We start from the raw sequence: 27,500 nt of genomic DNA, 5'->3' as shown, positions 1-27,500 counted from the left end.
AATAAATAAACTTAACACAAAAGCGGAAAAAGAAATAATAATAACTTGGTCCCGAGCATCTACCATTATACCCATAATGATTGGCCATAGTATTGCTATACATAATGGAAAGGAGCATTTGCCTATTTATATAACAGATCGTATGGTGGGCCATAAATTGGGAGAATTCGTACCTACTCTAAATTTCCGAGGACATGCGAAAAATGATAATAGATCTCGTCGTTAAAAGTCGTTAATAATTAATAACATAAGATGAATATAGATGCTTATCGTTCATTACTAAGAGGTGAATCTTATGATAAAGAAGAGAAAGAGTAATCCATATACAGAAGTATGTGCTTTAAGTAAACATATATGTATGTCTACTAACAAAGCACGAAGAGTAATTGATAAAATTCGTGGACGTTCCTACGAAGAAACACTTATGGTACTAGAACTTATGCCTTATCAAACATGTTATCCACTTTTTAAATTGGTTTATTCTGCAGCAGCAAATGCTATTCACAATATGGGTTTAAACGAATCAAGTTTAATCATTAGTAAAGTGGAAGTTAACAAGGGTACTACTGTGAAAAAATTAAAGCCTAGAGCTCAAGGGCCTAGTTATCCAATAAAAAGACCCACGTGTCATATAACTATTCTATTAAAAGATATATCCGTAAACGAAGAATATTATAAAAGATCCAAATACGCCATATTATGCTTAAAAAACCCTGGATGGCTAAAAAAAAACAAGTACACAGATATGACGCGTTATAATATATGTGGTATCGGGGGATTATGGGGCAAAAAATAAATCCACTTGGCTTCAGACTTGGTGCAACCCAAGGTCATCATTCTCTTTGGTTTGCACAACCAAAAAATTATTCCGAGGGTTTACAAGAAGACCAAAAAATACGAGATTGTATCAGGAATTATATACAAAAAAATATTAGAATATCCTCTGGTGTTGAGGGAATTGCATGTATAGAGATTCAAAAAAGAATCGATCTGATTCAGGTCATAATCCATATGGGATTTCCAAAATTACTAATAGAAGGTCGGCCTCGAAGAATCGAAGAATTACAAATGAATTTACAAAAAGAACTTAATTGTGTAAACAGAAAACTCAACATTGCTGTTACAAGAATTACAAACCCTTATGGACACCCTAATATTCTCGCAGAATTTATAGCCGGACAATTAAAGAATAGAGTTTCATTTCGAAAAGCAATGAAAAAGGCTATTGAATTAACTGAACAGGCAGGTACAAAAGGAATTCAAGTACAAATTGCAGGACGTATCGACGGAAAAGAAATTGCGCGTGTCGAATGGATCAGAGAAGGTAGGGTTCCTCTACAAACTATTCGAGCTAAAATTGATTATTGTTCCTATACAGTTGGAACGATCTATGGGGTATTAGGCATCAAAATTTGGATATTTGTAGATGAGGAAGAATAAACCTTTATTTGACTTGTCTTTACGTTCTATCGGCAATAAAAAAAAAAGCAAAAAATGACAAACTCTTTCATTCTTTTTTGGTTAAATCAAAACAAAAATGGGCAATTCTATAAAGTTGAATAAAAATTCGATTAATTTTTTGATATTGATAAAATTGCTATGCTTAGTGTGTGACTCGTTGGTTTTTTCGGGTTAGGATTCAAAAAAACGGGACGGCCCATACATAGTATGAACTAATAACTATAGAACTAATAACCAACTCATCGCTTCATATTATCTGGATCTAAAGAATCGGTCACGATATGATATATTGGTTCTATCATTGTAGCAACGGAAAGTTTTTTTTGCATAAAAAAAGAAAAACCAATCTGATTATAAGTTGTAAAGCAATAACAATCAAAATGCAGATAAATGGAAGGATGAGAGAAAGAGAGAAAAAGAATATCAATGCTATATGATTCCAATATGTAATATGTAAGGTCTATGAGTGATCTTAGAAAGGATAGTGTAATAAAGCATCAATACTAATTTGATTGATCTATAATTAGATGAATTTGTTCATAGAACAAAAAAATCAAGAGCCCCGAGTCAATAAAGACTGAGAAAATTTACTCACGAACACATTTCATTTTCATTGGGAGCTCCATTGTCGAATTCAGGCCTAACCATTAATTGAGAAGCGATGGGAACGACGGAACCTGTGGATGCATAAGATTCTATTGAAAACGAATCCTAATGATTCCTTGGGTAGGATGGCGGAACAAACCCGGGACCAATCCACTTTTATTCTGAGAGGTCCTGTCATGGGATAACCCTACAATTGAAATAGATATTGAAAGAGTAAATATCCGTTCGCGAAAGTTTTTATTTTATTGGATTTAAAAATTTTTGTCGATCCGATATGATAATAAAAAAGACAAAACCAAATAAAGACTCGTTATAAAAAAATGACATTATATTATCTAAAATATCATTAAATACATCTATATTATTTTATAATTGTTTCATTCGCGAGGAGCTGGATGAGAAGAAACTCTCATGTCCGGTTCTGTAGTAGAGATGGAATTAATTGAGAAACAACCATCAACTATAACCCCAAAAGAACCAGATTCCGTAAACAACATAGAGGAAGAATGAAAGGAATATCTTATAGAGGTAATCGTATTTGCTTCGGTAGATATGCTCTTCAGGCACTTGAACCCGCGTGGATCACATCTAGACAAATAGAAGCAGGGCGGCGAGCAATGACACGAAACGTGCGCCGTGGTGGAAAAATATGGGTACGTATATTTCCAGACAAACCAGTTACAGTAAGACCCGCAGAAACGCGTATGGGTTCAGGGAAAGGATCTCCCGAATATTGGGTAGCTATCGTTAAACCGGGTAGAATACTTTATGAAATGGGCGGAGTAGCAGAAAATGTAGCCAGAAGGGCTATTTCAATAGCGGGATCCAAAATGCCTATACGAACTCAATTAATTATTTCAGGATAGGAATGTAGAACCAAAGGAAAGAAGTCTTTGGAATGAAAAAAAAACAATTGTAGGTTTCTTTTTTTTTTATTTATTTTGGACAAACAATATTTCTTTTTTTTTTAATTCGCCCCTTTGCATCAAAAGAGCAAATAAAAAAAATGATATGATTCAACCTCAAACCCATTTAAATGTAGCGGACAACAGCGGGGCCCGAGAATTGATGTGTATTCGAATCATAGGAGCTAGTAATCGACGATATGCTCATATTGGTGACGTTATTGTTGCTGTAATCAAGGAAGCAATACCAAATACACCTTTAGAAAAATCTGAAGTGATCAGAGCTGTAATTGTACGTACTTGTAAAGAACTCAAACGTGACAATGGTATGATACTACGATATGATGACAATGCTGCGGTTCTTATTGATCAAGAAGGAAATCCCAAAGGAACTAGAATTTTTGGTGCGATCGCACGGGAATTGAGACAGTTAAATTTCACTAAAATAGTTTCGTTAGCACCTGAAGTACTATAAGTATAATAAAGATGAGACTCCAATATAATATAGTTATAGCATTTGAATAAAATATGAATAAAATAGATAAAATGAATTAGTAGATTTTTCTCACGCATATATCTTTAACAATTCATATCATAAAAAAAATATATAAAGAAAAAAAACATGTTGATCATATCAAAATTCGGGGGCAACAATAATTTTAGTTTATCATGGGTAAAGACACTATTGCTGATATAATAACTTCTATACGAAACGCTGACATGAATAGAAAAGGAACGGTTCGAATACCATCTACTAACATCACCGAAAACCTTCTTAAAATACTGTTAAGAGAAGGTTTTATTGAAAACGTGAGGAAACATCAGGAAAGCAACAAATATTTTTTGGTTTTAACCCTACGACATAGAAGGAATAGGAAAGGGCCATATAAAAATGTTTTAAATTTAAAACGGATCAGTCGACCCGGTCTACGAATCTATTCGAACTATCAACGAATTCCTAGAATTTTAGGCGGGATGGGAATTGTAATTCTTTCCACTTCTCGGGGTATAATAACGGACAGAGAGGCCCGACTAGAAGGAATTGGCGGAGAAATCTTATGTTATATATGGTAAGCTTTCTTATATCCAACTTAGATATGGAACTTTCCTATTAATTTGTGAAAAAAAAACGGGTTTCTAATATAACTCTCCTACTACATTAGTTAATACTTCAAAGAGGTTTTGTTTTACCTGGAATAAAAGGAAAAAAAATGGATTCATGAAAATTTAATTACTGAATCACTTCCGAATGGTATACTTAAGATTCGATTAGATAATGAAGATCGGATTCTAGGTTATGGTTCAGGAAGGATTCGGCGTAGTTTTATACGTATACTACTGGAAGATAGAGTAAAAATTTAAATAAGTCGTTATGATTCAACCAAAGGGCATATAATTTATAGACTCTGAAACAAGGATTCAAACGATTAGTTGATTTATTTTTTCAACTTCAATATTGCTTTCGAAGAGATACAATTCGAAAGTTCAAAATTTCAAGAAACTTATTTTCTTCCAATAAGTAAATTCGAAATTAAGTTAAGGAATGACAAATATGAAAATAAGAGCCTCTGTTCGTAAAATTTGTGAAAAATGTCGACTGATCCGTAGACGGGGACGAATTATAGTAATTTGTACCAACCCGAGACATAAACAAAGACAAGGATAATCTTTCTAAAATAAAAGAGACTTTCTAAGGGACTGGATATACAAATAAAAAAAAAAAAGAAAGGATCCGTTTTGACATGAAATGGATATATCCATATATCTCTGACTTATATTTATGAGATGATAAAATATGGCAAAACCTGTACCAAGAATTGGTTCACGTAGGAATGGGCGTATTGGTTTACGTAAGAGTGCGCGTAGAATACCAAAAGGAGTTATTCATGTTCAAGCAAGTTTCAACAATACCATTGTGACTGTTACAGATGTACGGGGTCGGGTAATTTCTTGGTCCTCCGCTGGTACTTGTGGATTCAAGGGTACAAGAAGAGGGACACCGTTTGCCGCACAAACGGCAGCAGGAAATGCTATTCGGACAGTAGTGGATCAAGGTATGCAACGAGCAGAAGTCATGATAAAAGGCCCCGGTCTCGGAAGAGATGCGGCATTAAGAGCGATTCGTAGAAGTGGTATAATATTAAGTTTCATACGAGATATAACCCCTATGCCACATAATGGATGTAGGCCCCCTAAAAAAAGACGTGTGTAAAAATAAACAAAACATTTCAAGAGAAAGAAATAATTTAATGATTTGAACAAAGAATAATATTACTATGGTTCGAGAGAAAGTAATAGTATCGACTCGGACACTACAATGGAAGTGTGTTGAATCAAGAGCAGATAGTAATCGTCTATATTATGGACGCTTTATTCTGTCTCCACTTATGAAAGGTCAAGCTGATACAATAGGCATTGCAATGCGAAGAGCTTTGCTTGGAGAAATAGAAGGAACATGTATCACACGCGCAAAATCTGAGAAAATACCACATGAATATTCGACCATAGTGGGTATTCAAGAATCAGTACATGAGATTTTAATGAATTTGAAAGAAATTGTATTGAGAAGTAATCTGTATGGAATTCGTGGTGCGTCTATTTGTGTCAAGGGTCCCCGATCTATAACTGCTCAAGACATCATCTTACCACCTTCTGTGGAAATTGTTGATAATACACAGCATATAGCTAACCTAACGGAACCAATTAATTTGTGTATTGAATTACAAATCGAGAGGAATCGCGGATATCGTATAAGAACACCAAATAACTCTCAAGACGGAAGTTATCCTATAGACGCTGTATTCATGCCTGTTCGAAATGCAAACCATAGTATTCATTCTTATGTAAATGGGAATGAAAAACAAGAGATACTTTTTCTCGAAATATGGACAAATGGAAGTTTAACTCCTAAAGAAGCACTTCATGAAGCCTCACGTCATTTGATTGAGTTATTTATTCCTTTTTTACATGCGAAAGAAGAAAAATTCAATTTAGAAAACAAGCAACACAAAGTTACTTTACCCCTTTTTACTTTTCATGATAGATTGGCTAAACTAAAGAAAAATCAAAAAGAAATAGCATTGAAATCTATTTTTATAGACCAATCAGAATTGCCTCCTAGGATTTATAATTGCCTCAAAAGGTCCAATATACATACCCTATTGGATCTTTTAAATAAAAGTCAAGACGATCTTATGAAAATTCAACATTTTCACATCGAAGACATAAAACATATATTGGACATTCTAGAAATAGAAAAATAGAAAAGCATTTCGTATAAATTTGAAATCCATTGGATTTCATTTTTTATTATTATTTAGATTATTTAAAAAAAACTTAAAAAAAAAATGAAAAGAAAATGGGTTTTGAATCTTTAGCACAATCCATATACTCAGAATAGATTCAAAATTTAATTGAATAGATGTATCTAGGGAGAATTCACTTTGAAGCGACTATTCCCTAGATACATATGTCGTGATATTTTATTTCACAATTATTTCAGAACTGAATCAATTTAAAAAAGACCTAAAGTTAAGGATTTATCAATAGGTAATGTTGCTCCAATACCCAACCAAAGGGCTACTGCAGTACCAATCAAAAAGACAGTTGTCGCTACGGGACGACGAAATGGATTTTGGAATTTATTAACATTCTCCAAAAAGGGTACGGTTAATAATCCCGCAGGTACTGAAACCATTAAAAGAACACCCAATAACTTATTGGGCACTGTACGAAGTATTTGAAATACGGGAAAGAAATACCATTCAGGCAATATTTCTAAAGGAGTTGCAAATGGATCTGCGGGTTCACCAATCATTGATGGTTCTAGAACCGCTAAACCTACGTTACATGCAATAGTGCCTAGAATTACTACTGGAAAAATATATAAAAGATCATTGGGCCATGCGGGTTCTCCATAATAATTATGACCCATACCTTTAGCCAATTTAGCTCTTAATACAGGATCATTCAAGTCAGGTTTTTTTGTTATTGGGATAGGTGAATTATTATGGATCCATCCCCCGAGGGAACCGGACATGATAATTTTTCATCATCCGGCTCGAGCACAAATCAAACGAATGCAAGTGATTCAGTTCTTACAGGTAAATGCTCAATACCCAAGTAGGCTTAAAAAATTGACCATGATCAAGTGCTTTCTGGGTCGTCTCAGACCTTGCGATTGGATTTTATTCCCAAAAAATTAAAAAAAAAATTGAGACTTTTTACATACAAAGTATTTACTTGTTACTAATAGAGTCTAGCCTCTGTTCTTCTTTAGATCCCTTGTTGCACTCCGATAGTATGATATATCATAAATCGAGTCAATGCAAAAGAAATGAGTGCATTTCCATACTATTAAGTAAGTGAAATAGATAAAACAAAATCTGTATTATGCCGCATCACTTATTCTACTGGATCTTACGGAGCCTGTTCACGCACCACATAATCAAGTCTGATCATAGAAAAGATTCTCTTCAAGTGAACCAGCCTATCCTCTGTATGGGGCTTACACGGTGGTTGGAACAAAGACACATTTAGTTGTGAATTCAAACAAATGTGGCAGATAAGGAATATATCTGCACGGACTAATCAATAGTTCAAGTCACACACTCCCATAATCCATTTTCTCTTCGGAGAATTCACTTCAACCATTAGTGTCAAAGAAATAATACAATTTTGTGGGGTTGAAGGGAAATATCCAAATACATGTTTTATTCTTTTCAATAATCCATATTTATAGCAATGAAATCCTATTGTTCCTACCCTGAGTGAAGTGATAAATGACTGATTACAAATATCTATGATCTATATTATATTCTTTATTCTCTATAAAGGACCAGAAATGCCTTGCTTACGTATCATTGGGAAGTGCATTAACATAAATACGGCAGTAAGCAGAGGTAATACAAAAGTGTGTAAACTATAAAAACGAGTCAGAGTGGATTGTCCTACACTAGCACTTCCACGTAATAACTCTACCAAAGGCGATCCTATTACAGGAATAGCTTCCGGTACACCTGTTACAATTTTTACTGCCCAATAACCAATTTGATCCCAAGGTAAGGAATAACCAGTCACACCAAAAGATGCGGTCAATACAGCCAAAACCACACCTGTAACCCAAGTCAATTCACGAGGTTTTTTAAAGCCACCGGTGAGATACACACGAAATACGTGCAGGATCATCATTAGGACCATCATACTTGCCGACCATCGATGAACTGATCGGATTAACCAACCAAAATTAGCTTCAGTCATTATATATTGAACAGAAGCAAAAGCTTCAGTAACGGTCGGGCGATAGTAAAAAGTCATAGCAAATCCCGTAGCTACTTGTACTAAAAAACAAGTAAGCGTAATTCCGCCTAAACAATAAAATATATTGACATGCGGAGGAACGTATTTACTAGTTATATCATCTGCAATCGCCTGAATCTCAAGACGTTCTTCGAACCAATCATAGACTTTATTGAGATAGGTAAACTCAAGGAACTCCCCCTCTGAGAACCGTATATGAGAATTTCATCTCGTACGGCTCAAACAGAAACACCCAAATACTGGCTATAACAGATATGTGGAATAAAAAGTTTGAAACTTCTTTAATCCTATGATTCAATCTTTCTCTAAAGATACGAAAGAATAACAATCTGAAAGCTCTTCTTTGTGGTTATAATGCCAAACTATCAAGTTGGCTCATTCGTCTTTATGTTGATGGTTACAGGCCTCTTGAATCTTCTATTTACCTATTTTTTTTTTTCTTTTCTTTTATTTGTGTGTAATGCAGCTTTACTTCTGTTTTCTTTATTATTGATAGGAATTCTCTTGTTAAGACCCTATAGAATCGATTAAAACCTCAGATTCATACTACAACCACGATGATTCAATAAAACCTTCAAAATAAGTCCCAAAATTCTCTGAGTAAGAATCGGTGGATCATCACTTATTCAATGAATATATATAATGAATAAAAATACAAAGAACGGTTTGTCCTTTAATTCAAAATAAAAAAAAGCAGAAACAGAAAAAGAATAAAAATATTTCAATTTATAACTTCTAACCCTTTTTTTTTAACTCTTTTTGGTTAATTCTTTTTTTGGAGTCCGGCAAGCGAGGTCTGAATATAAAATATGAATCATAGTTATAATAGTTTGTAATCTATTTCATATATTCCGCGCGCTCCAGATACTAGAATGAATATCCGACGAGGTAAAACCATCTGTATCAAGATGACAGAACCGATTTCTGTAGTATCCATAGGATCAATTATAACAAGTCACACACTCATATTCCGGAAATACAGAAACAAAGAAATTCCACGGTCGAACTACCAAAAAATAGAATGGACTAAAAGCGACCTAAATGCTTCACTTGGTTTTGTATTGAAAAGCTATTTAGTAGTTCTTGTTAATCTAATTCATTGAAATTCCGTCCAGTAAAATGGAAGAATTATAAATCTCCAAAATAATAGATAAGAATATCGCAAATAGAGCCATTGCGATACCCATCAAAGGAGTAGTTCCCCAACCGGGAGCTACTTTACCATATTCCGAATTCAATGGTTTCAATAAATCCCCTATAATAGTTCGTCTTGGACCAGATCTAGAACTATCCTCAACGGTTTGTGTAGCCATAAATCCGATTTTGTATTCATTGAGAGTCGTTGACTTTGTATACCATTCTATTGTAAATAAATGATCTTATCATAGATCCGTTGTAGTCTTAAAATTATATAATAATGGAAACAGCAACCTTAGTTGCCATCTCTATATCTGGTTTACTTGTAAGTTTTACTGGGTACGCCTTATATACTGCTTTTGGGCAACCCTCTCAACAACTAAGAGATCCATTCGAGGAACACGGAGACTAGTTGAATTAATGAGCCTCCCAATATTGGGAGGCTCATTAATTCAATTGAGATAGAGATAATCAAAAATCATTTCATCTTTTTAGTTGGAACTTTAGGCGGTTCCCTAAAAAAGATAGCGAAAAAGATTATTCCTAAAGTCGAGACTAAGAGGAATGTATAAACCAATGCTTCCATAGATTCGATTGTGGTTTACAATTATAGCTTCCATACCTGTTTATTTTGGATCGTCTCCCGGATAACTAAAAAGAAAGAGTCAAAGGAAAGTCAGCAATTCAAATCAAGATTTATCCGGTACCCTATTTATGTTAAACTATGTTAAATCACAAAAAGAAAGATGAAAAGTAAGAAATCAATCTTATATCAGACTACTTGTCTTCTTGTAGTCGGATCCCCAAGTTTTTGGAATGCTCCAAATTCTACTTGAGCATCCAAATCTGGGTCAATACCGGCAAAAACATCTCTGAACAAGGTTCTAGCACCATGCCAAATATGTCCGAAGAAAAAGAGTAGAGCAAACGAAGCATGTCCAAAAGTAAACCAACCCCTTGGACTGCTACGAAAAACACCATCGGATTTCAAAGTAGCACGATCTAATTCAAAAATTTCTCCCAATTGAGCACGTCTAGCATATTTTTTCACAGTAGCAGGATCACTATAACTGACTCCATTCAGTTCGCCGCCATAGAACTCCACAGTTACACCTACTTGTTCGACACTATACTTCGATTCTGCCCTTCTAAAAGGAACATCTGCTCTAACAATTCCGTCTCCGTCTACCAAAACAACCGGAAATGTTTCAAAAAAAGTAGGCATACGACGTACAAAAAGTTCACGACCTTCTTTATCTCTAAAGATAGGGTGTCCTAACCACCCAACAGCTATTCCATCCCCGTTGTCCATTGAGCCCGCTCTGAATAATCCCCCTTTTGCCGGATTATTGCCGATGTAATCATAAAAAGCTAATTTTTCAGGAATTTTAGACCAAGCTTCTGATAAACTTTGATTTTCGGCTAGCCCAGCGCCAACTCTTCGATATATTTCTTGTTGGAAGTATCCCTGATCCCATTGATAACGAGTGGGACCAAATAATTCAATCGGGGTAGTTGCTGAACCATACCACATAGTTCCAGCAACAACAAAAGCGGCAAAAAAAACAGCAGCGATACTACTGGAAAGGACGGTTTCAATATTTCCCATACGTAATCCTTTGTATAGACGTTGGGGCGGACGGACACTAAGATGGAATAGACCTGCTAATATGCCCAATGTACCTGCTGCAATATGATGAGAGGCTATTCCTCCCGGAACAAAAGGATCAAAACCTTCCACACCCCACGCTGGATTTACAGATTGTACCCTTCCGGTTAGTCCATAAGGATCGGACACCCATATTCCAGGACCATACAACCCCGTTACATGAAATGCGCCAAACCCAAAACAAGCCAGTCCTGAAAGAAATAAATGAATTCCAAAAATCTTAGGTAAATCTAAAGAAGGTTTTCCTGTGCGTTCATCACAAAATATTTCTAGATCCCAATACACCCAATGCCAAATAGCTGCCAAAAAGCACAAGCCAGAAAACACAATATGTGCACCGGCCACACCTTCGTAACTCCAAATACCCGGATTCGTTATAGTCCCTCCTGTGATACTCCAACCGCCCCACGAATTGGTTATTCCTAAACGAGTCATGAAGGGTATAACAAACATACCTTGTCTCCACATTGGATCAAGAACAGGGTCAGAGGGATCAAAAACCGCTAATTCGTATAGAGCCATCGAACCGGCCCAACCAGCAACTAGAGCTGTATGCATTATATGGACAGAAAGCAAACGACCCGGATCATTCAATACGACGGTATGAACACGATACCAAGGCAAACCCATGGAAATACCCCTTTCTCAACGAAAAATAGACACTATGTAACTTTATTGCATTGGAAAAAACTATGCTATGTACCCCCCCCCTTTTTTTCAGTAGATTATCTCGAAGAAAGGATTAATATTTGTTCTATTCTTATTCTTTTAGTATTCTTATTCTTTTAGTAATAATGGAAGAGTTCTGTTTGTAGGAACAAAAAGAAGCAGATCTATTCTATATCCGATAAGTACCAATACGCAATGGTAGGGGGGAGGGATCCCACGTTCATTTTCTATGAGTGAAAGCATACATATTTGTTCATATCATTAAAAAGACCTATTTCTAATAATTTTATCCTTTAGTCATAGTCATTCTGTCTTCTTTTTTTATTTTATGTTATGAACTTATTCACTTTATGGATAAACTATGATAAAGGCTAATCTTATTAATATTAAGACAATAAACCCATTGTTACGCTTCCACATCAAAGTAAGATATAGTACTTAATTCTTTTTTTCTTTAATGCCTATTGGTGTTCCAAAAGTACCTTTTCGAAGTCCTGGAGAGGAAGATGCATCTTGGGTTGACGTATAGTGCGACTTGTCAGATATATTGGGTCACATGGGATTCCCCCATTTTCTCCCCCGATCGAGATATCCTCTCTTTCGCCCAAGAAAGATTGATTGACTTATCAAAAATTTGGAGCGTGAAATGCAATTATATTGATTTTGTTTTTTGGGGGAGGGAGGTATCCAGATTAATATTATCAATTAGAATAATTTATGGTTTAGAATACTTTATAGTTGTCTCGATTGGACCAATAAAATGAAGTATCCAGGCTCCGTTTACAAAAAACCCAATTGGTAATATATCTATGATTACTACCTTTATCATATTCTATTTTTAATTTATAAACAGGAGTGATCTTAAACTGTTTAATCAATCGAGTAATATAATGAATACATTGAATATTTGGCGGAAGACATGACATAAAAAAAAATTGAAAAATAAAAAAGCCATATCAAAAAGACTTGGTATTGGGACATTTGTCCTATATGTGCAAATAAAAATAGGGCCGATCTTTACTTGACTTGGAGTAGAACATAAACCTAACAAAATTGAAGAAACCCATTCCGGAACAAGAAAATGACATCGTGATTTGTATTCAATCTCGATGAAACAATACATCAATGAGAAGTTCGTTCGATAAATTTAGTCAATTACTTTTCTATTTTTTGATATTTATAGGTAAAGTAAACAGACCAAAACGAATCTTTCTTGAAAAAGAAAAATGGAATCAAAAAAGTCCTTTGTTAGAAGGAGTCCAAAAGAATGCGGGCTGTAATCTACACATTGATTCTTTTTTTCGCGATTTTTGATAACCTGTATGCATCAAAAGGTGCGCGTATGGTTCCTAAAGATACAATTTTATCCTAATCAACCGCCTTTATCGAGAAAGATTACTTTTTTTAGGCCAAGAGGTTGATAGCGAGATTTCGAATCAACTTATTGGTCTTATGGTATATCTTAGTATAGAGGATGATACCAAAGATCTGTATTTGTTTATAAACTCTCCCGGGGGGTGGGTAATACCCGGAGTAGCTATTTATGATACTATGCAATTTGTAGGACCAGATGTACAGACAATATGCATGGGATTAGCCGCTTCAATGGGATCTTTTATTCTGGTCGGAGGAGAAATTACCAAACGTCTAGCATTCCCTCATGCTCGGCGCCAATGAGTTTTGTATTTGAGAGAAAAAAGAAGACTATGCCTTCGCCATATGAAATATGACTATTAAGTAATAATAGCATGGCATTTTGAATTCGATATGAGAAAAAAAAAACCATTCGATTATATATCGAAAGAGTAGTATGAGATAAGGGGCATTTCCGATTTTATCTGATCTATCGGAAGCCTATTGCAGCGTCACAAACTTTTTTGTTTTCCCCCCAGAAGACTAATTATGTTATGAAAGAATAAAAAAAAAAGAAACTTTGGGATTGTTGAATAAAAGACTAAATAAATATCTATATAAATATAAAGCAACGGAGCCATCATAGTATTTTTTAACTACTCCAAAATAAAGGGAAGGATGATTATTGGATTATTTACCGATCTGGGTCTAGTATGATAGACCCTATATTTTCTGTTTCTTCGATGGGAGGGAAAAGTGAATTCCATTGTAGAGCCGTATGCAATGCGCAAAAGATAAAGATGCCTGTACGGTTGTTCAATTCTATCTTGTTTTTCGTAGTATTTATTATTCTTTATTTGATTTGTTCTCTTTGATTTATCTTCGAGATAGAAGAACCATTTTTTATGTTATATAATCAGGGTAATGATCCATCAACCTGCTAGTTCTTTTTATGAGGCACAAACGGGAGAATTTATCCAGGAAGCGGAAGAACTGCTGAAGTTACGCGAAACCATCACAAGGGTTTATGTACAAAGAACGGGCAAACCTTTATGGGTTGTATCCGAAGACATGGAAAGAGATGTTTTTATGTCAGCAACAGAAGCCCAAGCTCATGGAATTGTTGATCTTGTAGCGGTAGAATAAAAAATAACAGGTATTTCGCGAAAATAAAATACGCAATTCAAAATTTTATCTTCTTACCTACCGGGGTTTGATATAGTATTATATTAATTAATCTATTAATATAGAATTATCAATATAGAAGTAATTCCTAATCATCCGGTTAGGATCGATCTAAACCAATTCATTATGTATACGAGTCAACATGCCAACTATTAAACAACTTATTAGAAAGACACGACAGCCAATCAGAAATGTCACGAAATCCCCCGCCCTTGGGGGATGCCCTCAGCGACGAGGAACATGTACTAGGGTGTATGTGTGACTCGTTCAGAGCATGGACTGGGACAAAAGAAAAGAACCCATTTTTCCAGTATCAATGATCAGTACCAATAAATAGGATAAAATGGAAGAAATCCATTCACTATATAAAAAGGATCTATCATATCCTTCTACTGTTTATCAAATTTTATGGTTTCTATTGGTGTAAATCGTAAATCCAAGCGTCTCAATTTTCAATTTAAGATGAAAAAGAATTTCCCATTGGTAGCAAATGGTTATCCATTAAGCAGGGAAAATATTATTTAAATTAAAAGGCAAAAAGATTATGCCCTTACTCTTGCAACAACGGACTAACAGGGTCAGCTACACAGCTAATCTTCATAATTAAATATCGTTACTGTATAGGTAGATCTCGTTGTGAAAGACCGATTACTGGATAATTCATAGGTAGAGCCAAAGAGTGTAAACTGTACAAGTTAACAATAGCATTGATTAAATGAAAGAAGGGGCTCCGGTGTATAGAGGGGACCTCGCCGTTTAAAAAGTAACCATAGAAACGATGGAACCCACGATTTTTTTATCCATTTAGATTTACTACTTTGTGTTTTTATTTAATATGCTTTTTTTAATATCTAGTATCACTATCCATACAATTTCTTATTTTTATTTCGAGGTGAAATGCCTAGAAGAAAAAAAGAGAAAATCGTGGTCAGGAAGGTTATAGTAGCAAAAGCCATTGGAGTTTTTATTTTATACATTGGACGAATCCGTTTTGTTATTCAAAAATTAGGAAAGGGAAAAGGAATAACTGAAAGAAGGGAAATCAATTAGTTATTCATCGAAGTTTCATTTATTCAATGACCAGAATTAAACGAGGATATATAGCTCGAAGACGTAGAACAAAAATTCGTTTATTTGCATCAAGTTTTCGAGGGGCTCATTCAAGACTTACTAGAACTATTACTCAACAGAAAATAAGAGCTTTGTTTTCGGCTTATCGGGATAGAGGTAGGAAAAAGAGAGATTTTCGTCGTTTGTGGATCACTCGGATAAATGCAGTAATTCGCGGTAATAGTGTATACTATAGTTATAATAAGTTAATACACAATCTGTACAAGAGGCAGTTGCTTCTTAATCGTAAAATACTTGCGCAAATAGCTATATTAAATAGAAATTGTCTTTATATGATTTCCAATGAAATTATAAAATAAGTAGATTGGAAGGAATTCATGGGAATGTTTTAAATTTTAAATAGAGTTCGCTGGAGAATTAACTCCGGGAAGGTAGAATAGAAATTAGTATGATACAATATAATAATATGATAAGGTCGCCAAAATGAACAAACAACACGTTCAATAAAAAAAGATTGATTCTTTTTTTTCTTATGATCCAACAATCAAAATCTGGATTCGCGAATTTTTCGAACAAAACATCAATCCGCCTTTGAGTTCGTATTAGAATTTTGATTCAAGTGAAGAATAAACCTATTTCTTTTTGATTCTAAGACCAGTAGTTCTAGTGGTCGACTCACCTCTTTCAAATTGTTTCTCATTATTAAGAAAAGGTAACAAAGATAAAATACGAGCTTGCTTTATAGCACTAGCAATTAATCGTTGTTGTTTTAAGTTTAATCGATTCACCCGTCTAGATAATATTTTTCCTTGTTCACTAATAAATCGACTAATTAAACTCATGTTTCTATAATCAATTCGATCCCCCGATCCAATCGGGGGCAAACGCCTACGAAAAGATCGCTTGGATTTAAAATAGAGTCGCTTGGGTTTATCCATGATTTGTTTATTCCTTATCCCGAAAATCCAATTTTGATGAGGGATTTTGGGTTGTTTATCTTTAAATATATGTTATATAGAATATATATATAATATATATCATTTTGAATCTTCCTTGTAAGGGTGACATACAGGCGATCGGATCAGTTCGATCTATTTCTTTATCTCCCCATGAATTGTATGTTTGTAACAAAAGGGACAGAATTTTCTCAATTCCAATCGACTAGGCGTATTATGTCGATTCTTTTGAGTAATATATCTGGAAATACCAATACTCATTGATTCCTTATTAGCACCATTTCGAGTACATTTGGCACATTCCAAAATAACTGTTACTCGAACATCTTTACCCTTGGCCATGAACCTCCTTTGGATTTTTTATTTAACCAACTATTCCATTTTCCAATCCAAAGAGAAGAAAGGAACAAAAAAAAATAGAAGTTGCTAACTCGAAATAAAATTCTGAAAGATTTCGTTGAAATCAAGATAGTAATATAATTAAATAAGTAATAGAAGAATTTCTAACTACATTTATAATCCCAGTAAAGTATTTCATTTTTCATTTAAGTATTTTGTATAATATTGTTGACCTAGCCATCAATTTCCATTTCCGTTCTCATTCTCTTATCTTATTAATTTAAATTAAATTTAGAGTCCCGGTCCGAGTTCCGAGTTTTACTGAAGTTGAATCCACTTTTATTCTTTCTCTTTTCGAACTTATTATAATTTAATAAATTCGAAAATTCAAAGAAGGGAAGGGGAGGGATTAGTCACTGATATTTGATTATATCTCTAATCTTCTTCACCCCCTCCCATGTCAATAACTAGAACGATAATTAAAAAAAGGAGAATATCAACGCATCCGGGAATAAACGATTGATCTCTATCAATAGACCTGCTAAAGACCCAAACCATAAAGTACTTACTACCGGTGCCACGGAGAGATATGTTTTTAGATCTCGCATTTTAAATCCTCCTTATTTATTGTAATTTGTAATACATATATGATCAGACATATATGTAATTAATGATCACTTGTATTTGTACGCGGAATGCCTAATTATAATGGAAATATACAACGATTCAGTAGCTATTCCTTTTCTTAAAAAAAAGAAAAAAAAATACACCCTTTTATGTCCCAACATTCCCGAAAAATATTATATTCATTTTTTTACAGCGGGTTTAATTATACGTTACGTATATAAGTCTTTTATTATACTTAAAAATATGTTATATGATATGAGATAAAAAAAATAAATGACAAGATAATTTTTGTATATGAATGGATAAAATAAAGATGTGGAAAACAATACAGGTATTCTCTACAATGACACTGTCGACCAATGGAAAGGGATGTAGCGCAGCTTGGTAGCGCGTTTGTTTTGGGTACAAAATGTCACGGGTTCAAATCCTGTCATCCCTACCTATTACTTATCTTATGAGAAGTAACAAGGGATTAATTGAAATCGATTCAAATTGGGTATCCATAATCCAATACATAATATGATCAATCTTGCATTTTACAATATTCTATATAATTCTATATAATATAATAGTAGATGCATGCAAAAATATATTAGGGTTTCAAAATATTTAGAAAGCGCTCTTAGTTCAGTTCGGTAGAACGTGGGTCTCCAAAACCCGATGTCGTAGGTTCAAATCCTACAGAGCGTGATTCCATTCTTGTTATTCTTAGGTCGAAAATTACAATGAAATAATTGAACAGTAATCTAAATTTGACCCCCTATGGATTAAAATTAAAACAAGTAGGGGGGGTCAATAAAAAAAAGAGATATTAATTAATCAAAAGTCCAACTGATCACCACGTCTGTATTGTAAATATGCAGTTACAAATAATCCAGCCAAAGTAATAGGAATTAGACCTAAGACAATTCCAAATAGCAAAACTTCAATCATTTCAATTTGTTTGAAAGGAGAAAGGGAGAGGTAATATCTATTCTTAAATATTAATTCGTATTTCACATGAATCTTAATGACCAAGAATTTGAAATTGACACGGTAAGAAACTATAGAATATATGGAATACCACAGAAAGATTTCTTTTTTTTTATGAATTATTCATTCAATTAATTTCAAATAAGTCGTATCTTGTTCAAACTGATAAATAGAGCTGAAGTTATAGTTAAAACCGCTAGTAGAAAACCGAAATAACTAGTTATGGTAGGCATAAAGAGGCTAAATGAAATATGTTATTTTTTTTTTTTTATACATATGTTTATAAAGCACTTCCCTAAATCTCAATTTTGGTTTTGAAAGAGATAAACAAAAATACCAATTGAAAGAATAAGTTCAATTGAAAGTTTTTGATTCAGCAATTATTATCATTATAAATAGTAATAAAAAAATAGAGTGACATAGGTAAGAAATCAATTCATCATCTGTGATATCTATTCATCCCGTGATTCCGAATCAACAGATTCGATTCATTGTGCAACTCTTAAAAACAAATATTATTATACTAATAATTACTATCTATATTAATAATTACTATAACTATACTAATATTATATTAATATTATAAATAATAATAAAGAATTTTAAATAATAAAAAACTGTGTTGGGTAACTTCATTCAAAAAATAAATGAATTTGAATCGCTTAAAATTTAAAATTGGAAAATCATTTCTATTTTTTTTATCTTTTTTTTATTATTGTATCGAATATATTGTGTATTTTCGAACCAAAAATGACCTTATAGTATAATGCCTCTTACTTTATTACTTTCCTTTTTTTTTACTTTAATTTGAACTCATTAGATTCAATAGTAGGTTCATTCACATAATATCTCAAATAAGAAGAAAAAGAGTTTTGCAGAATCTAATCGTGACCTAATTAAAATTAGAAAGCCCCGACTTTCTAATTCTAATTAGGTCACGAAAGACCCAAAGGGCCTAATACAACAATGCTTGCATCGTGAATATTGATTCTTATTCTACTTGCTTGTTCTCTTTCTTTCATCGAAGACTATCTACTAGTCTTACTTGTTACTGGACAACTAATCAATTCCTTAAAAATGAAAAAAAAGGGGGGTTCCAACAAAAAACATCTTCTACAACTACAAAAAGAAAGAATATTTATAGATTTCGCATCTAATTGAATTAGAAAGGAATATGATAATCTCCCTCGTGAATTATTCGAAAGCAATCCGTCGGATTCACATTATATCTGATTTTCAGTTTCTAATCCGAAGCCAATAATGGAGAGAACCCTTATACTACTATTATACTACTACAGGAATTTGATAAATTTTCTATTGAATGATATAACATCGACAAGCAACAATAAAAGAAAAAAATAAATTATCTAGCACTCCATTTCGATACTGATTGTGAAATTGCGTTGCTGTGTCAGAAGAAGGATAGCTATACTGATTCGGTATACTCTAAAGACACCCTTGGTACACTATTGACGATCTCACAAAGATTTCATTTCAGTGAATTCCCATTTACTGATCTCATCTTTTACGGAATCGATCCCCTTTTCTTTTGACTGTACACGAATATGGAGCTCTGCATGTCTGGAAGCACAGGAGAACGTTCTTTTGCTGATATTATTACCAGTATTCGATACTGGGTCATTCATAGCATTACTATACCTTCCCTTTTCATTGCGGGTTGGTTATTCGTCAGCACGGGTTTAGCTTACGATGTATTTGGAAGCCCTCGTCCAAACGAGTATTTTACAGAGAGTCGACAAGGAATTCCATTAATAACTGGCCGTTTTGATCCTTTGGAACAACTCGATGAATTTAGTAGATCTTTTTAGGAGGCCCCAATGACCATAGATAGAACCTATCCAATTTTTACAGTGCGATGGTTGGCTGTTCACGGACTAGCTGTACCTACCGTTTCTTTTTTGGGGTCAATATCAGCAATGCAGTTCATACAACGATAAACCTAATTCGAATTATAGATCTATGACACAATCAAACCCGAACGAACAAAATGTTGAATTGAATCGTACCAGTCTCTACTGGGGGTTATTACTCATTTTTGTACTTGCTGTTTTATTTTCCAATTATTTCTTTAATTAAGAGAAGAAAAGAGAATAGTAAACAATAGAATACTAGAAATTCTCTTATCCCATTCGGAAAGATATCATCTCATAATTATCTATGACTGTTTATGTCTATAGCATGACCACTTGATGAAATGTGGAGGGACGCGGGACAAATGGCCGATACTACTGGAAGGATTCCTCTTTGGGTAATAGGTACTGTAACTGGTATTCTTGTGATTGGTTTAATTGGTATTTTCTTTTATGGTTCATATTCCGGATTGGGTTCATCCCTGTAGTAATCGGATGAATTGACTTGTAGACATGAAAGCGTAAGAACTCAACGGGATCCCCCTCGAATCAGACAAATAAAGAGGGGGTAGGTCCCGTTAAGTTCTTTTAAGTTTTTAATGATCAAAATATTTTATTCGTATAAATGAAAAAAATGAATCACTTTTTTTCCGATGTTTGAAAAAACCCTATTTTATTTCTTTCTGATGATGTTTTTAAAAAATAAACTTCATTGATTGATTCAGAACATCTGTTCCTTGATAGTATCTGTCGATACTTTCAAAGTTAAAAGAAAGAAAAAATCACTCGACCCCCTCCTTTTTTTCTGGAGGACACACTCACAATATACCAATAATATATATTTCTGTTGATCAGATATCATCCAAATTCTTTCTATACTAATCGAACCTTACTCTATGTATTTTAGTATTTAATCCAAATTTACCAAATTGAAATTTTTTTTATAAATTCATTGAAGAAGTTCTATTTGCTCAATAAATTTACCTCTATTTTTTTGTTTGTCCATTACTTACGTAATAAATTTGAAAAAGGTTCTGATAAATCTGGAAAAATTTGAAACTAAAAATAAAACAAGACATTACATTATTATTTCGATACAAGAAAGGACTATGGAAAATGACTTCTTATGTTATTGTGTCGAAGGCTGGTAAGACGAATAAAACACCCTCCTAGAATCCCTTGTTCCATTCATTTCTTTATATTCTTCACTTACTTATCTTATGTTGAGTATCTAGTCGAATTTGATTCTATTCGAATACAAAACTATTAATACATTCTATGACATTTCAATATGACAATAATCACATAATCATACCGCTCTAATCTAATTTGGATTGAAAAAAAAACAAAGAAAAGTTAAATTAAAGTCAAGTAGTCTTCTTCACAATATACATAGGCGGTACAAGGAATTACCGAACTCTGGTCGAAAAGGAAAAAATAATATAAAAAAGCAAAAGGCTTTTCATAATTTTTTTGATTATATATAATTATAATTATATAAATATAATATAATTGAATTTATATTGAATTTATATATAAATATAATGGAATTGCCAACAAATATTTGGTTCTTTTTACAAACTTTATGTTGATAAATTCACGGTTCTAGAAATTCATTTCAGACAATTGAACCTTCTCAAACTGTTTCTTTTTAAGAACCAAAAAGATTTGTGCCAAAATAACAGATGTCAAGAAGAACAAAAGGCCTTGGACACGTAATGGATCTTGAAGTACGATTTCAGCATCCCCCTGACCAAATCCACCCACATTAGGATTACTCGTTAATGGTTGATCAAGTTTGATAGATTCGCCCTCTGAAACAAGAAGTTCCGGTCCCGGGGGGATAATATCAACCACTTGACGTCCATCCGATGCATCCACTATGGTTATTTCGTATCCTCCTTTTTCTTTGCGTATTATTTTGCTTACTATACCCGCTGTTGTAGCATTATAAACATTATTGTTACTCTTGCTACCGTCGGGATAAATCTGACCCCTTCCCCTGTTCCCGCCTACATATATGGGATATTTTAAGAAGTGAACATCTTTCTTAGTAGCGGGGTCTGGAGAAAGAATAGGAAAGGTTACTTCGCTATATTTCTGACCAGGAACAGGACCTATCACAAGAATATTTTTTTTAGTAGGGCGATAGTTTTGAAAAGACAGATTGCCTATCTTTTCTTTAATCTCGGGCGAAATACGATCGGGAGGGGCTAATTCAAACCCCTCAGGTAAAATAAGAACAGCCCCTACATTCAAAGCTCCCTTTTTACCATTAGCAAGAACTTGTTTCAGTTGCATATCATAAGGAATTCGAACAACTGCTTCAAATACAGTATCAGGAAGTACCGCTTGTGGAACCTCGATATCTACGGGTTTATTAGCTAAATGGCAATTGGCACATACAATACGGCCAGTCGCTTCTCGTGGATTTTCATAACCCTGCTGTGCAAAAATGGGATATGCGTTTGAACTGGGTGTCCTAGTGATTATATATATCATGAGCGATATGGAAATGGATCGAGTAATCTCTTCCTTTATCCAAGAAAAAAGAGTATTTATAGTTTGCATGGTCCAATCATTGGTATCGAAAATTTATACAATAAAATTAGGTAGGTCCCTAGTCTAGTATAGTTCCCTATCTATGATTCTGCTATTTACTAAAAAAATATTAATGGAATATAGGAAGAATTCCTTGTAGGAGTAGAAAGAATAAGTACAATTTTGAATGTTTTGCTTATGTACAAAGTAACAACCATTATAATTTGATCAGTGAATCATTTTTCAGTCATTCATTGAATGATAAATCACTACAAGTGAGGGAGATACACGATTTAAATAACGGAAGATCAAATATTTTAAAATTGTATCTAGAATGACCGGAAAAGTGGAAACAAGACCGGATATAATTTGATCGTTATGAGCAAATCCAAAATCTTTGTATAAAGAGCCAATCATTAGTTCCCAACCGTGGGGCGAATGGAATCCTATACATAAATCAGTTAATAAAAGAATTGAAAAAGCTTTTATTGTGTCGCTTAAGTTATATAGGAATTCTTGAACCCAAGAGTTAAGAATAACAAGTTTTTCATTACCTAAAATAGAATAACCACTTAGAATAACGAAACAGATTATATTTGTCGAGAAATTCAAAATCGTATGGATACAATCCCCATTGTGTATCTTGATCAATTGGATCGTTTCTTTGTCGATTCCGATACGAAGCTTTTCTAGATGTGTTTCCGGGTATTCCTTTATCATTTCGTCCAAGAGGAAGAGTTCCTCTAATTCTATGAATTTTTTTAGAATACTCTTTTCTTGAATGATATTCAAGAAGATTTCGGATTCCATAGTATCCCACCAATTAGTAACCCAAGATTCCAGACTTTTAGTAAATGAGAGAGAGATCCACCAGGGCAAAAATACTATAGATGCAAGATATAGAAGGGGAATGAATGCTTTCTTTTTTGCCATTTTTTCGTCTTTGAATTTTTAATGAACTCACCTCATTCGTCGACTCCATACGATACTAACTAATATTCATATCAAGGATAAGTTCTATTACAAGTCATCGAGCCCATGAATCTATTCCCTGTTTTTTTCTGTATGATTCAGTGGTTATTACTTGAATTTAGAAATAATACAGAAATGGAATAAGAAAGAGTCCACTCCAAATTCGCACTTCAAATGCGAATAAAGATATTGTTTCCAAATATATCATTTGCTCAAATTCGAAAAAAGTGCCTCCTTTCGATAAATAAATGCACAAAGGCGCCCATGAATATTATTCGGATTTTGAAAGAAAAGAATTCTCTTTCTATCAGAATATCAAATCTTTTGAAAAAAAAAAAAAAGCATTCACTCTTTTCAGTTCATTTTTCAAAATACTTCAATTGGTACACGCAAGAAATAAGCCAATTCACCAAATATATCATTTGCTCAAATTCGAAAAAAGTGCCTCCTTTCGATAAATAAATGCACAAAGGCGCCCATGAATATTATTCGGATTTTGAAAGAAAAGAATTCTCTTTCTATCAGAATATCAAATCTTTTGAAAAAAAAAAAAAAGCATTCACTCTTTTCAGTTCATTTTTCAAAATACTTCAATTGGTACACGCAAGAAATAAGCCAATTCAGCAGCTTTTTGCTCAATTTCTCGTGGAGTCAAATTCTCATCAGTACGAGTCAGGGGAATAGCCCCATGGCCTCTGATTTCCATATAAAGGACACGACGAGCATAAATACCCTCTTTAACTTCTATTCTGATGGACTGGATGTCTTTCATAAGGAATTGGAGTAAGATGCGACGATTTTTTCCAGGAAATCCCCAACGAAAAATACACACTATTCCTTCTTTTCTATCGAATCGATCATAACCACTACCTACATTCCATGAAATTGTGCACCACAAATAGGAGCTAATAAAGAGACCCGCAATCCCGTAGAAAGACATCACGATCCCCTGCGGAAAAAAAATGATTTGTGGAGACGGAAATAAAGATATAAAATTCCTACCAAGATAACTGGAAATTCCAACGAATAAAAACCCTAATGAACCTAAAAAAAGGATAAAGGCCCAGCAGAAATTACTTGTTTTTCGAGACCCCGCTATAAGTTCTATCCATATATGTTCTGATCGCCAATTCATACTAGATCTAGTTGCATTTTATTGAAATTGAGAGAATAACCCAAATGAATTTTACTTTTTTTGTGTGTTTCCGAAGTAACTCTCATCAACTAGCACTATTCCGATGTGAACTTTTAGGAGTAATTCATCGAATTGCTTAGATCTAAAATAATAAGATCCACTTCGTATGATTCCCTATAGATATCTACATATGGATACATTTACTTTACATTTCAGACATTCGCCCCAATCCCGATTTTTTTTCAAATAGCTATAATTCATTTATGTATATATCATGTTTACGCATGCATAATAGCTTATGTTCAGGGAAAACTGCATCACATATTTTATTCTAAGAAATCAATATCTGTATTATGGTCTAAGTCTTGAAAAAAAAAATAGATAAGATTTGGCCCTATCATATCTATATCTAAAAAATCTTGTTTTTTTGAACATGAAGAAATAAAGAAGCCATCGCAATTGCCGGAAATACTAGGCCCACTAAAGGCACCAAAATAGAGGGTAAGTTATTGAAAGTTGTCATAAAATAGATACCTGGATTTAATATTTGTACCTGTTATTGTTATATTGTTATTTATATTGTTATAAAGGTATCGTATAATCATTATAATTCATATATAATTATACTAAGTATAGCTAAGTGAGTACATAATTGAGTATATGTAAGTACATAATATTAATATATAAATAAAATAATAAATATAACAATTTCTAAAATTTATAAATAGAATAAGATAAGAAAAGAAGTGCAAGGAATGTAGAACTAACGAAATAGAATTTTTCATCTTTCTACATGAAATATATAGATATGTATGTGTATGATAATCTCCTTTTTTTATTATTTTTTATTATCTTGTTTTTGTCTAATAATTTGAATTTAATAAACGTGAATAAAATAAAGAAAGAGTTTCTTACAAATTCCCGAAAAATTTGTTAGAATCCGATCCGGGACTAGGGATTCTTAGTAAAACTGAACATTCTCAAAAAATATAGAATCTTGCATCTTTCTATACTTTTATATTTTCTATATGTGAATTATATACACATAAGAAGGGAACGTGAAATTCTCGTTTTATTCCCCTTGCCTAATTTGAATTTCGCGGAAGAAAGAATTCACTCTTTTTTTTTTACAATTAAATCTTATGTTACCAAATGTTATCAAAGTAAAAATCAAATCCGAAGAATGGATTTTTACTTTGATTTCTATAAACTAAATAACTACTTGTTCTACACACAAAAAAAAAGAGAAATGATTTTTTTTTATTATATATATATATTTTTAATTTTTATTAAGGCTCTACTTGGTTGAATTTTGATTCAGAGGAAAGAATGCATGAAGCTGAAATAACTCACTCAGAACGCCTTTTAAAAGATTACGCGGTACGATTGGATCGAATAGGCCCTTATGGAATAAATATTCAGCCGCTTGGGAGCCCTCAGGTACTGTTTTATTCAATGTTTGTTCAATTACTCTTTTACCCGCAAAGGCAATGTAGGCATTGGGTTCAGCAATAATGATATCCCCCAACATACCAAAACTAGCTGTCACCCCACCAGTAGTAGGAGATGTAAGGATTGATACATAGAATAACTTTTTATTTGATTGATAATCATATAAAGCGGAAGATATTTTAGCCATTTGCATCAAGCTCAAACTTCCTTCTTGCATGCGTGCTCCTCCAGAAGCACATACTAAAATAAGAGGTAAAAATTGATTGGTAGCATATTCGATCAAACGGGTGATTTTCTCGCCAACTACCGATCCCATACTACCACCCATAAACTGAAAATCCATAATCCCAATTGCTACGGGAATACCGTTTAGTTGACCTGTGCCCGTTTGAACAGCCTCAGTTAATCCTGTCTTTCTTTGATAAGAATCAATACGATCTTTGTAGGGTTCCTCTTCTAAATTAAATTCAATGGGATCCAGAGAGACCATGTCTTCATCCATCGGAGCCCAAGTACCTGGATCAATCGAAAGTTCGATTCTATCTGAACTATTCATTTTCAAATGATGTCCACAGTGTTCGCAAATATTCATTTTTGATTTCAAAAATTTCTTATAATTTAATCCATAACAATTTTCGCATTGAACCCACAAATGCTTGTATTTTTGAGTCACATCTAGATCATTAGAACTTTCTGTTTCTGTTATAGTTAAATCACTATCATCCAGGCTCGGTTTTATACTTGAACTCTGGTTTTCACTACTAGTTATGCTTTCATCAAAAATGTAACTATAAATGTAACTGTCACTATAATTGACAATACCACTTAAAATGTAACTATCAATACAAATTTGAGAACGAAAATAACTGTCAATACAACTATTAATGTGGTTATTCCAACTATATTTAGTATCATATATGTAAGGATCATCGTGAAGATCGTCACTATTAGATACATTATTCAGATAACTAAAATTCTTATAATTAGAAAAAGAACTTTCTAGTTCACTTAGAAAAGAATGATCATTGTCAATCTCAAAAATTTTATTTTCAATATCCAAAGATATGAAATAACTATCCCTATCATTATCCCTAACTAAAAAAGTATCATCAGAGAGGAAACTCTGAATGTCTATAACGCCGACTAAATGATCAACATTACTGTAACTAGAATTGTCACTATCGCTCCGACTAAGAGTGTTTTTATCTATATCATTTAGAATCGGGTCTTCACTTACACCGGTATTTTCAATAGGACCAA

General features: G+C 33.4%; 32 protein-coding genes and 2 non-coding genes across 35 annotated transcripts in view, besides 1 other annotated feature. All coding sequences in view use genetic code 11, as the record gives it.

The window, feature by feature from the left end:
• The window catches only part of rps19 (ribosomal protein S19), a 285-nt gene extending 59 nt beyond the window's left edge, over window positions 1-226 (top strand). The window contains exon 1 of the mRNA in view: window positions 1-226. This exon is cut by the window's left edge and continues 59 nt beyond it. Coding sequence (YP_009186208.1) covers window positions 1-226 — 226 coding nt within the window.
• Window positions 1-27,500: part of a sequence feature (Large single-copy region, LSC) that runs on past both edges of the window.
• Window positions 359-796, top strand: rpl22 (ribosomal protein L22). The gene has a single exon. It carries the CDS (start codon window positions 359-361, stop codon window positions 794-796), a length of 438 nt encoding a protein of 145 aa, YP_009186207.1.
• On the top strand, window positions 781-1,440 carry rps3 (ribosomal protein S3). Its single transcript has one exon. The coding sequence runs from the start codon at window positions 781-783 to the stop codon at window positions 1,438-1,440; it is 660 nt and encodes a 219-aa protein (YP_009186206.1).
• rpl16 (ribosomal protein L16) lies at window positions 1,600-2,933 on the top strand. The gene is made up of 2 exons: window positions 1,600-1,608; window positions 2,535-2,933. Exons 1-2 carry the CDS (start codon window positions 1,600-1,602, stop codon window positions 2,931-2,933), a joined length of 408 nt encoding a protein of 135 aa, YP_009186205.1.
• rpl14 (ribosomal protein L14) lies at window positions 3,079-3,447 on the top strand. Its single transcript has one exon. It carries the CDS (start codon window positions 3,079-3,081, stop codon window positions 3,445-3,447), a length of 369 nt encoding a protein of 122 aa, YP_009186204.1.
• rps8 (ribosomal protein S8) lies at window positions 3,642-4,046 on the top strand. The gene has a single exon. It carries the CDS (start codon window positions 3,642-3,644, stop codon window positions 4,044-4,046), a length of 405 nt encoding a protein of 134 aa, YP_009186203.1.
• On the top strand, window positions 4,525-4,638 carry rpl36 (ribosomal protein L36). Its single transcript has one exon. The coding sequence runs from the start codon at window positions 4,525-4,527 to the stop codon at window positions 4,636-4,638; it is 114 nt and encodes a 37-aa protein (YP_009186202.1).
• rps11 (ribosomal protein S11) lies at window positions 4,768-5,184 on the top strand. Its single transcript has one exon. It carries the CDS (start codon window positions 4,768-4,770, stop codon window positions 5,182-5,184), a length of 417 nt encoding a protein of 138 aa, YP_009186201.1.
• rpoA (RNA polymerase alpha subunit) lies at window positions 5,249-6,235 on the top strand. Its single transcript has one exon. The coding sequence runs from the start codon at window positions 5,249-5,251 to the stop codon at window positions 6,233-6,235; it is 987 nt and encodes a 328-aa protein (YP_009186200.1).
• Window positions 6,487-7,589, bottom strand: petD (cytochrome b6/f complex subunit IV). Its single transcript has 2 exons — window positions 7,581-7,589; window positions 6,487-6,960 (listed from the first exon to the last, which is right to left on the bottom strand). The coding sequence occupies exons 1-2, from the start codon at window positions 7,587-7,589 to the stop codon at window positions 6,487-6,489; spliced, it is 483 nt and encodes a 160-aa protein (YP_009186199.1).
• Window positions 7,800-9,258, bottom strand: petB (cytochrome b6). Its single transcript has 2 exons — window positions 9,253-9,258; window positions 7,800-8,441 (listed from the first exon to the last, which is right to left on the bottom strand). Exons 1-2 carry the CDS (start codon window positions 9,256-9,258, stop codon window positions 7,800-7,802), a joined length of 648 nt encoding a protein of 215 aa, YP_009186198.1.
• On the bottom strand, window positions 9,383-9,604 carry psbH (photosystem II protein H). Its single transcript has one exon. The coding sequence runs from the start codon at window positions 9,602-9,604 to the stop codon at window positions 9,383-9,385; it is 222 nt and encodes a 73-aa protein (YP_009186197.1).
• On the top strand, window positions 9,709-9,840 carry psbN (photosystem II protein N). The gene has a single exon. It carries the CDS (start codon window positions 9,709-9,711, stop codon window positions 9,838-9,840), a length of 132 nt encoding a protein of 43 aa, YP_009186196.1.
• On the bottom strand, window positions 9,907-10,014 carry psbT (photosystem II protein T). The gene has a single exon. The coding sequence runs from the start codon at window positions 10,012-10,014 to the stop codon at window positions 9,907-9,909; it is 108 nt and encodes a 35-aa protein (YP_009186195.1).
• Window positions 10,201-11,727, bottom strand: psbB (photosystem II 47 kDa protein). Its single transcript has one exon. The coding sequence runs from the start codon at window positions 11,725-11,727 to the stop codon at window positions 10,201-10,203; it is 1,527 nt and encodes a 508-aa protein (YP_009186194.1).
• Window positions 12,224-14,265, top strand: clpP (ATP-dependent Clp protease proteolytic subunit). Its single transcript has 3 exons — window positions 12,224-12,292; window positions 13,141-13,434; window positions 14,038-14,265. The coding sequence occupies exons 1-3, from the start codon at window positions 12,224-12,226 to the stop codon at window positions 14,263-14,265; spliced, it is 591 nt and encodes a 196-aa protein (YP_009186193.1).
• On the top strand, window positions 14,447-14,560 carry rps12 (ribosomal protein S12; one part of a trans-spliced gene, as the record gives it; the record has 2 gene entries for this part). Coding sequences YP_009186192.1 and YP_009186147.1 both cover window positions 14,447-14,560 — 114 coding nt within the window.
• On the top strand, window positions 15,381-15,734 carry rpl20 (ribosomal protein L20). Its single transcript has one exon. The coding sequence runs from the start codon at window positions 15,381-15,383 to the stop codon at window positions 15,732-15,734; it is 354 nt and encodes a 117-aa protein (YP_009186191.1).
• Window positions 16,008-16,313, bottom strand: rps18 (ribosomal protein S18). The gene has a single exon. It carries the CDS (start codon window positions 16,311-16,313, stop codon window positions 16,008-16,010), a length of 306 nt encoding a protein of 101 aa, YP_009186190.1.
• rpl33 (ribosomal protein L33) lies at window positions 16,467-16,673 on the bottom strand. The gene has a single exon. The coding sequence runs from the start codon at window positions 16,671-16,673 to the stop codon at window positions 16,467-16,469; it is 207 nt and encodes a 68-aa protein (YP_009186189.1).
• Window positions 17,150-17,278, bottom strand: psaJ (photosystem I subunit IX). The gene has a single exon. The coding sequence runs from the start codon at window positions 17,276-17,278 to the stop codon at window positions 17,150-17,152; it is 129 nt and encodes a 42-aa protein (YP_009186188.1).
• Window positions 17,663-17,736, top strand: trnP-TGG. Its single transcript has one exon. It is a non-coding gene; the product is annotated as a tRNA-Pro (tRNA).
• On the top strand, window positions 17,914-17,987 carry trnW-CCA. The gene has a single exon. It is a non-coding gene; the product is annotated as a tRNA-Trp (tRNA).
• On the bottom strand, window positions 18,117-18,230 carry petG (cytochrome b6/f complex subunit V). Its single transcript has one exon. The coding sequence runs from the start codon at window positions 18,228-18,230 to the stop codon at window positions 18,117-18,119; it is 114 nt and encodes a 37-aa protein (YP_009186187.1).
• Window positions 18,407-18,502, bottom strand: petL (cytochrome b6/f complex subunit VI). The gene has a single exon. The coding sequence runs from the start codon at window positions 18,500-18,502 to the stop codon at window positions 18,407-18,409; it is 96 nt and encodes a 31-aa protein (YP_009186186.1).
• On the top strand, window positions 19,847-20,098 carry psbE (photosystem II protein V). Its single transcript has one exon. It carries the CDS (start codon window positions 19,847-19,849, stop codon window positions 20,096-20,098), a length of 252 nt encoding a protein of 83 aa, YP_009186185.1.
• psbF (photosystem II protein VI) lies at window positions 20,108-20,227 on the top strand. Its single transcript has one exon. The coding sequence runs from the start codon at window positions 20,108-20,110 to the stop codon at window positions 20,225-20,227; it is 120 nt and encodes a 39-aa protein (YP_009186184.1).
• psbL (photosystem II protein L) lies at window positions 20,250-20,366 on the top strand. The gene has a single exon. It carries the CDS (start codon window positions 20,250-20,252, stop codon window positions 20,364-20,366), a length of 117 nt encoding a protein of 38 aa, YP_009186183.1.
• psbJ (photosystem II protein J) lies at window positions 20,506-20,628 on the top strand. Its single transcript has one exon. The coding sequence runs from the start codon at window positions 20,506-20,508 to the stop codon at window positions 20,626-20,628; it is 123 nt and encodes a 40-aa protein (YP_009186182.1).
• Window positions 21,746-22,711, bottom strand: petA (cytochrome f). The gene has a single exon. It carries the CDS (start codon window positions 22,709-22,711, stop codon window positions 21,746-21,748), a length of 966 nt encoding a protein of 321 aa, YP_009186181.1.
• Window positions 22,925-23,614, bottom strand: cemA (envelope membrane protein). Its single transcript has one exon. It carries the CDS (start codon window positions 23,612-23,614, stop codon window positions 22,925-22,927), a length of 690 nt encoding a protein of 229 aa, YP_009186180.1.
• On the bottom strand, window positions 24,234-24,788 carry ycf4 (photosystem I assembly protein Ycf4). Its single transcript has one exon. It carries the CDS (start codon window positions 24,786-24,788, stop codon window positions 24,234-24,236), a length of 555 nt encoding a protein of 184 aa, YP_009186179.1.
• On the bottom strand, window positions 25,198-25,311 carry psaI (photosystem I subunit VIII). The gene has a single exon. It carries the CDS (start codon window positions 25,309-25,311, stop codon window positions 25,198-25,200), a length of 114 nt encoding a protein of 37 aa, YP_009186178.1.
• accD (acetyl-CoA carboxylase beta subunit) overlaps window positions 26,086-27,500 on the bottom strand; it is a 1,533-nt gene continuing 118 nt past the window's right edge. The window contains exon 1 of the mRNA in view: window positions 26,086-27,500. This exon is cut by the window's right edge and continues 118 nt beyond it. Coding sequence (YP_009186177.1) covers window positions 26,086-27,500 — 1,415 coding nt within the window.

This window comes from Juglans regia, chloroplast, assembly GCF_001411555.2.
Source record: "Juglans regia voucher JREG20151001 chloroplast, complete genome".
In the NCBI taxonomy this organism is placed as follows: Eukaryota; Viridiplantae; Streptophyta; class Magnoliopsida; order Fagales; family Juglandaceae; genus Juglans; species Juglans regia.
The sequence above is the reverse complement of the archived record's forward strand: the minus strand, read 5'-3'. Positions and strand labels throughout refer to the sequence as shown.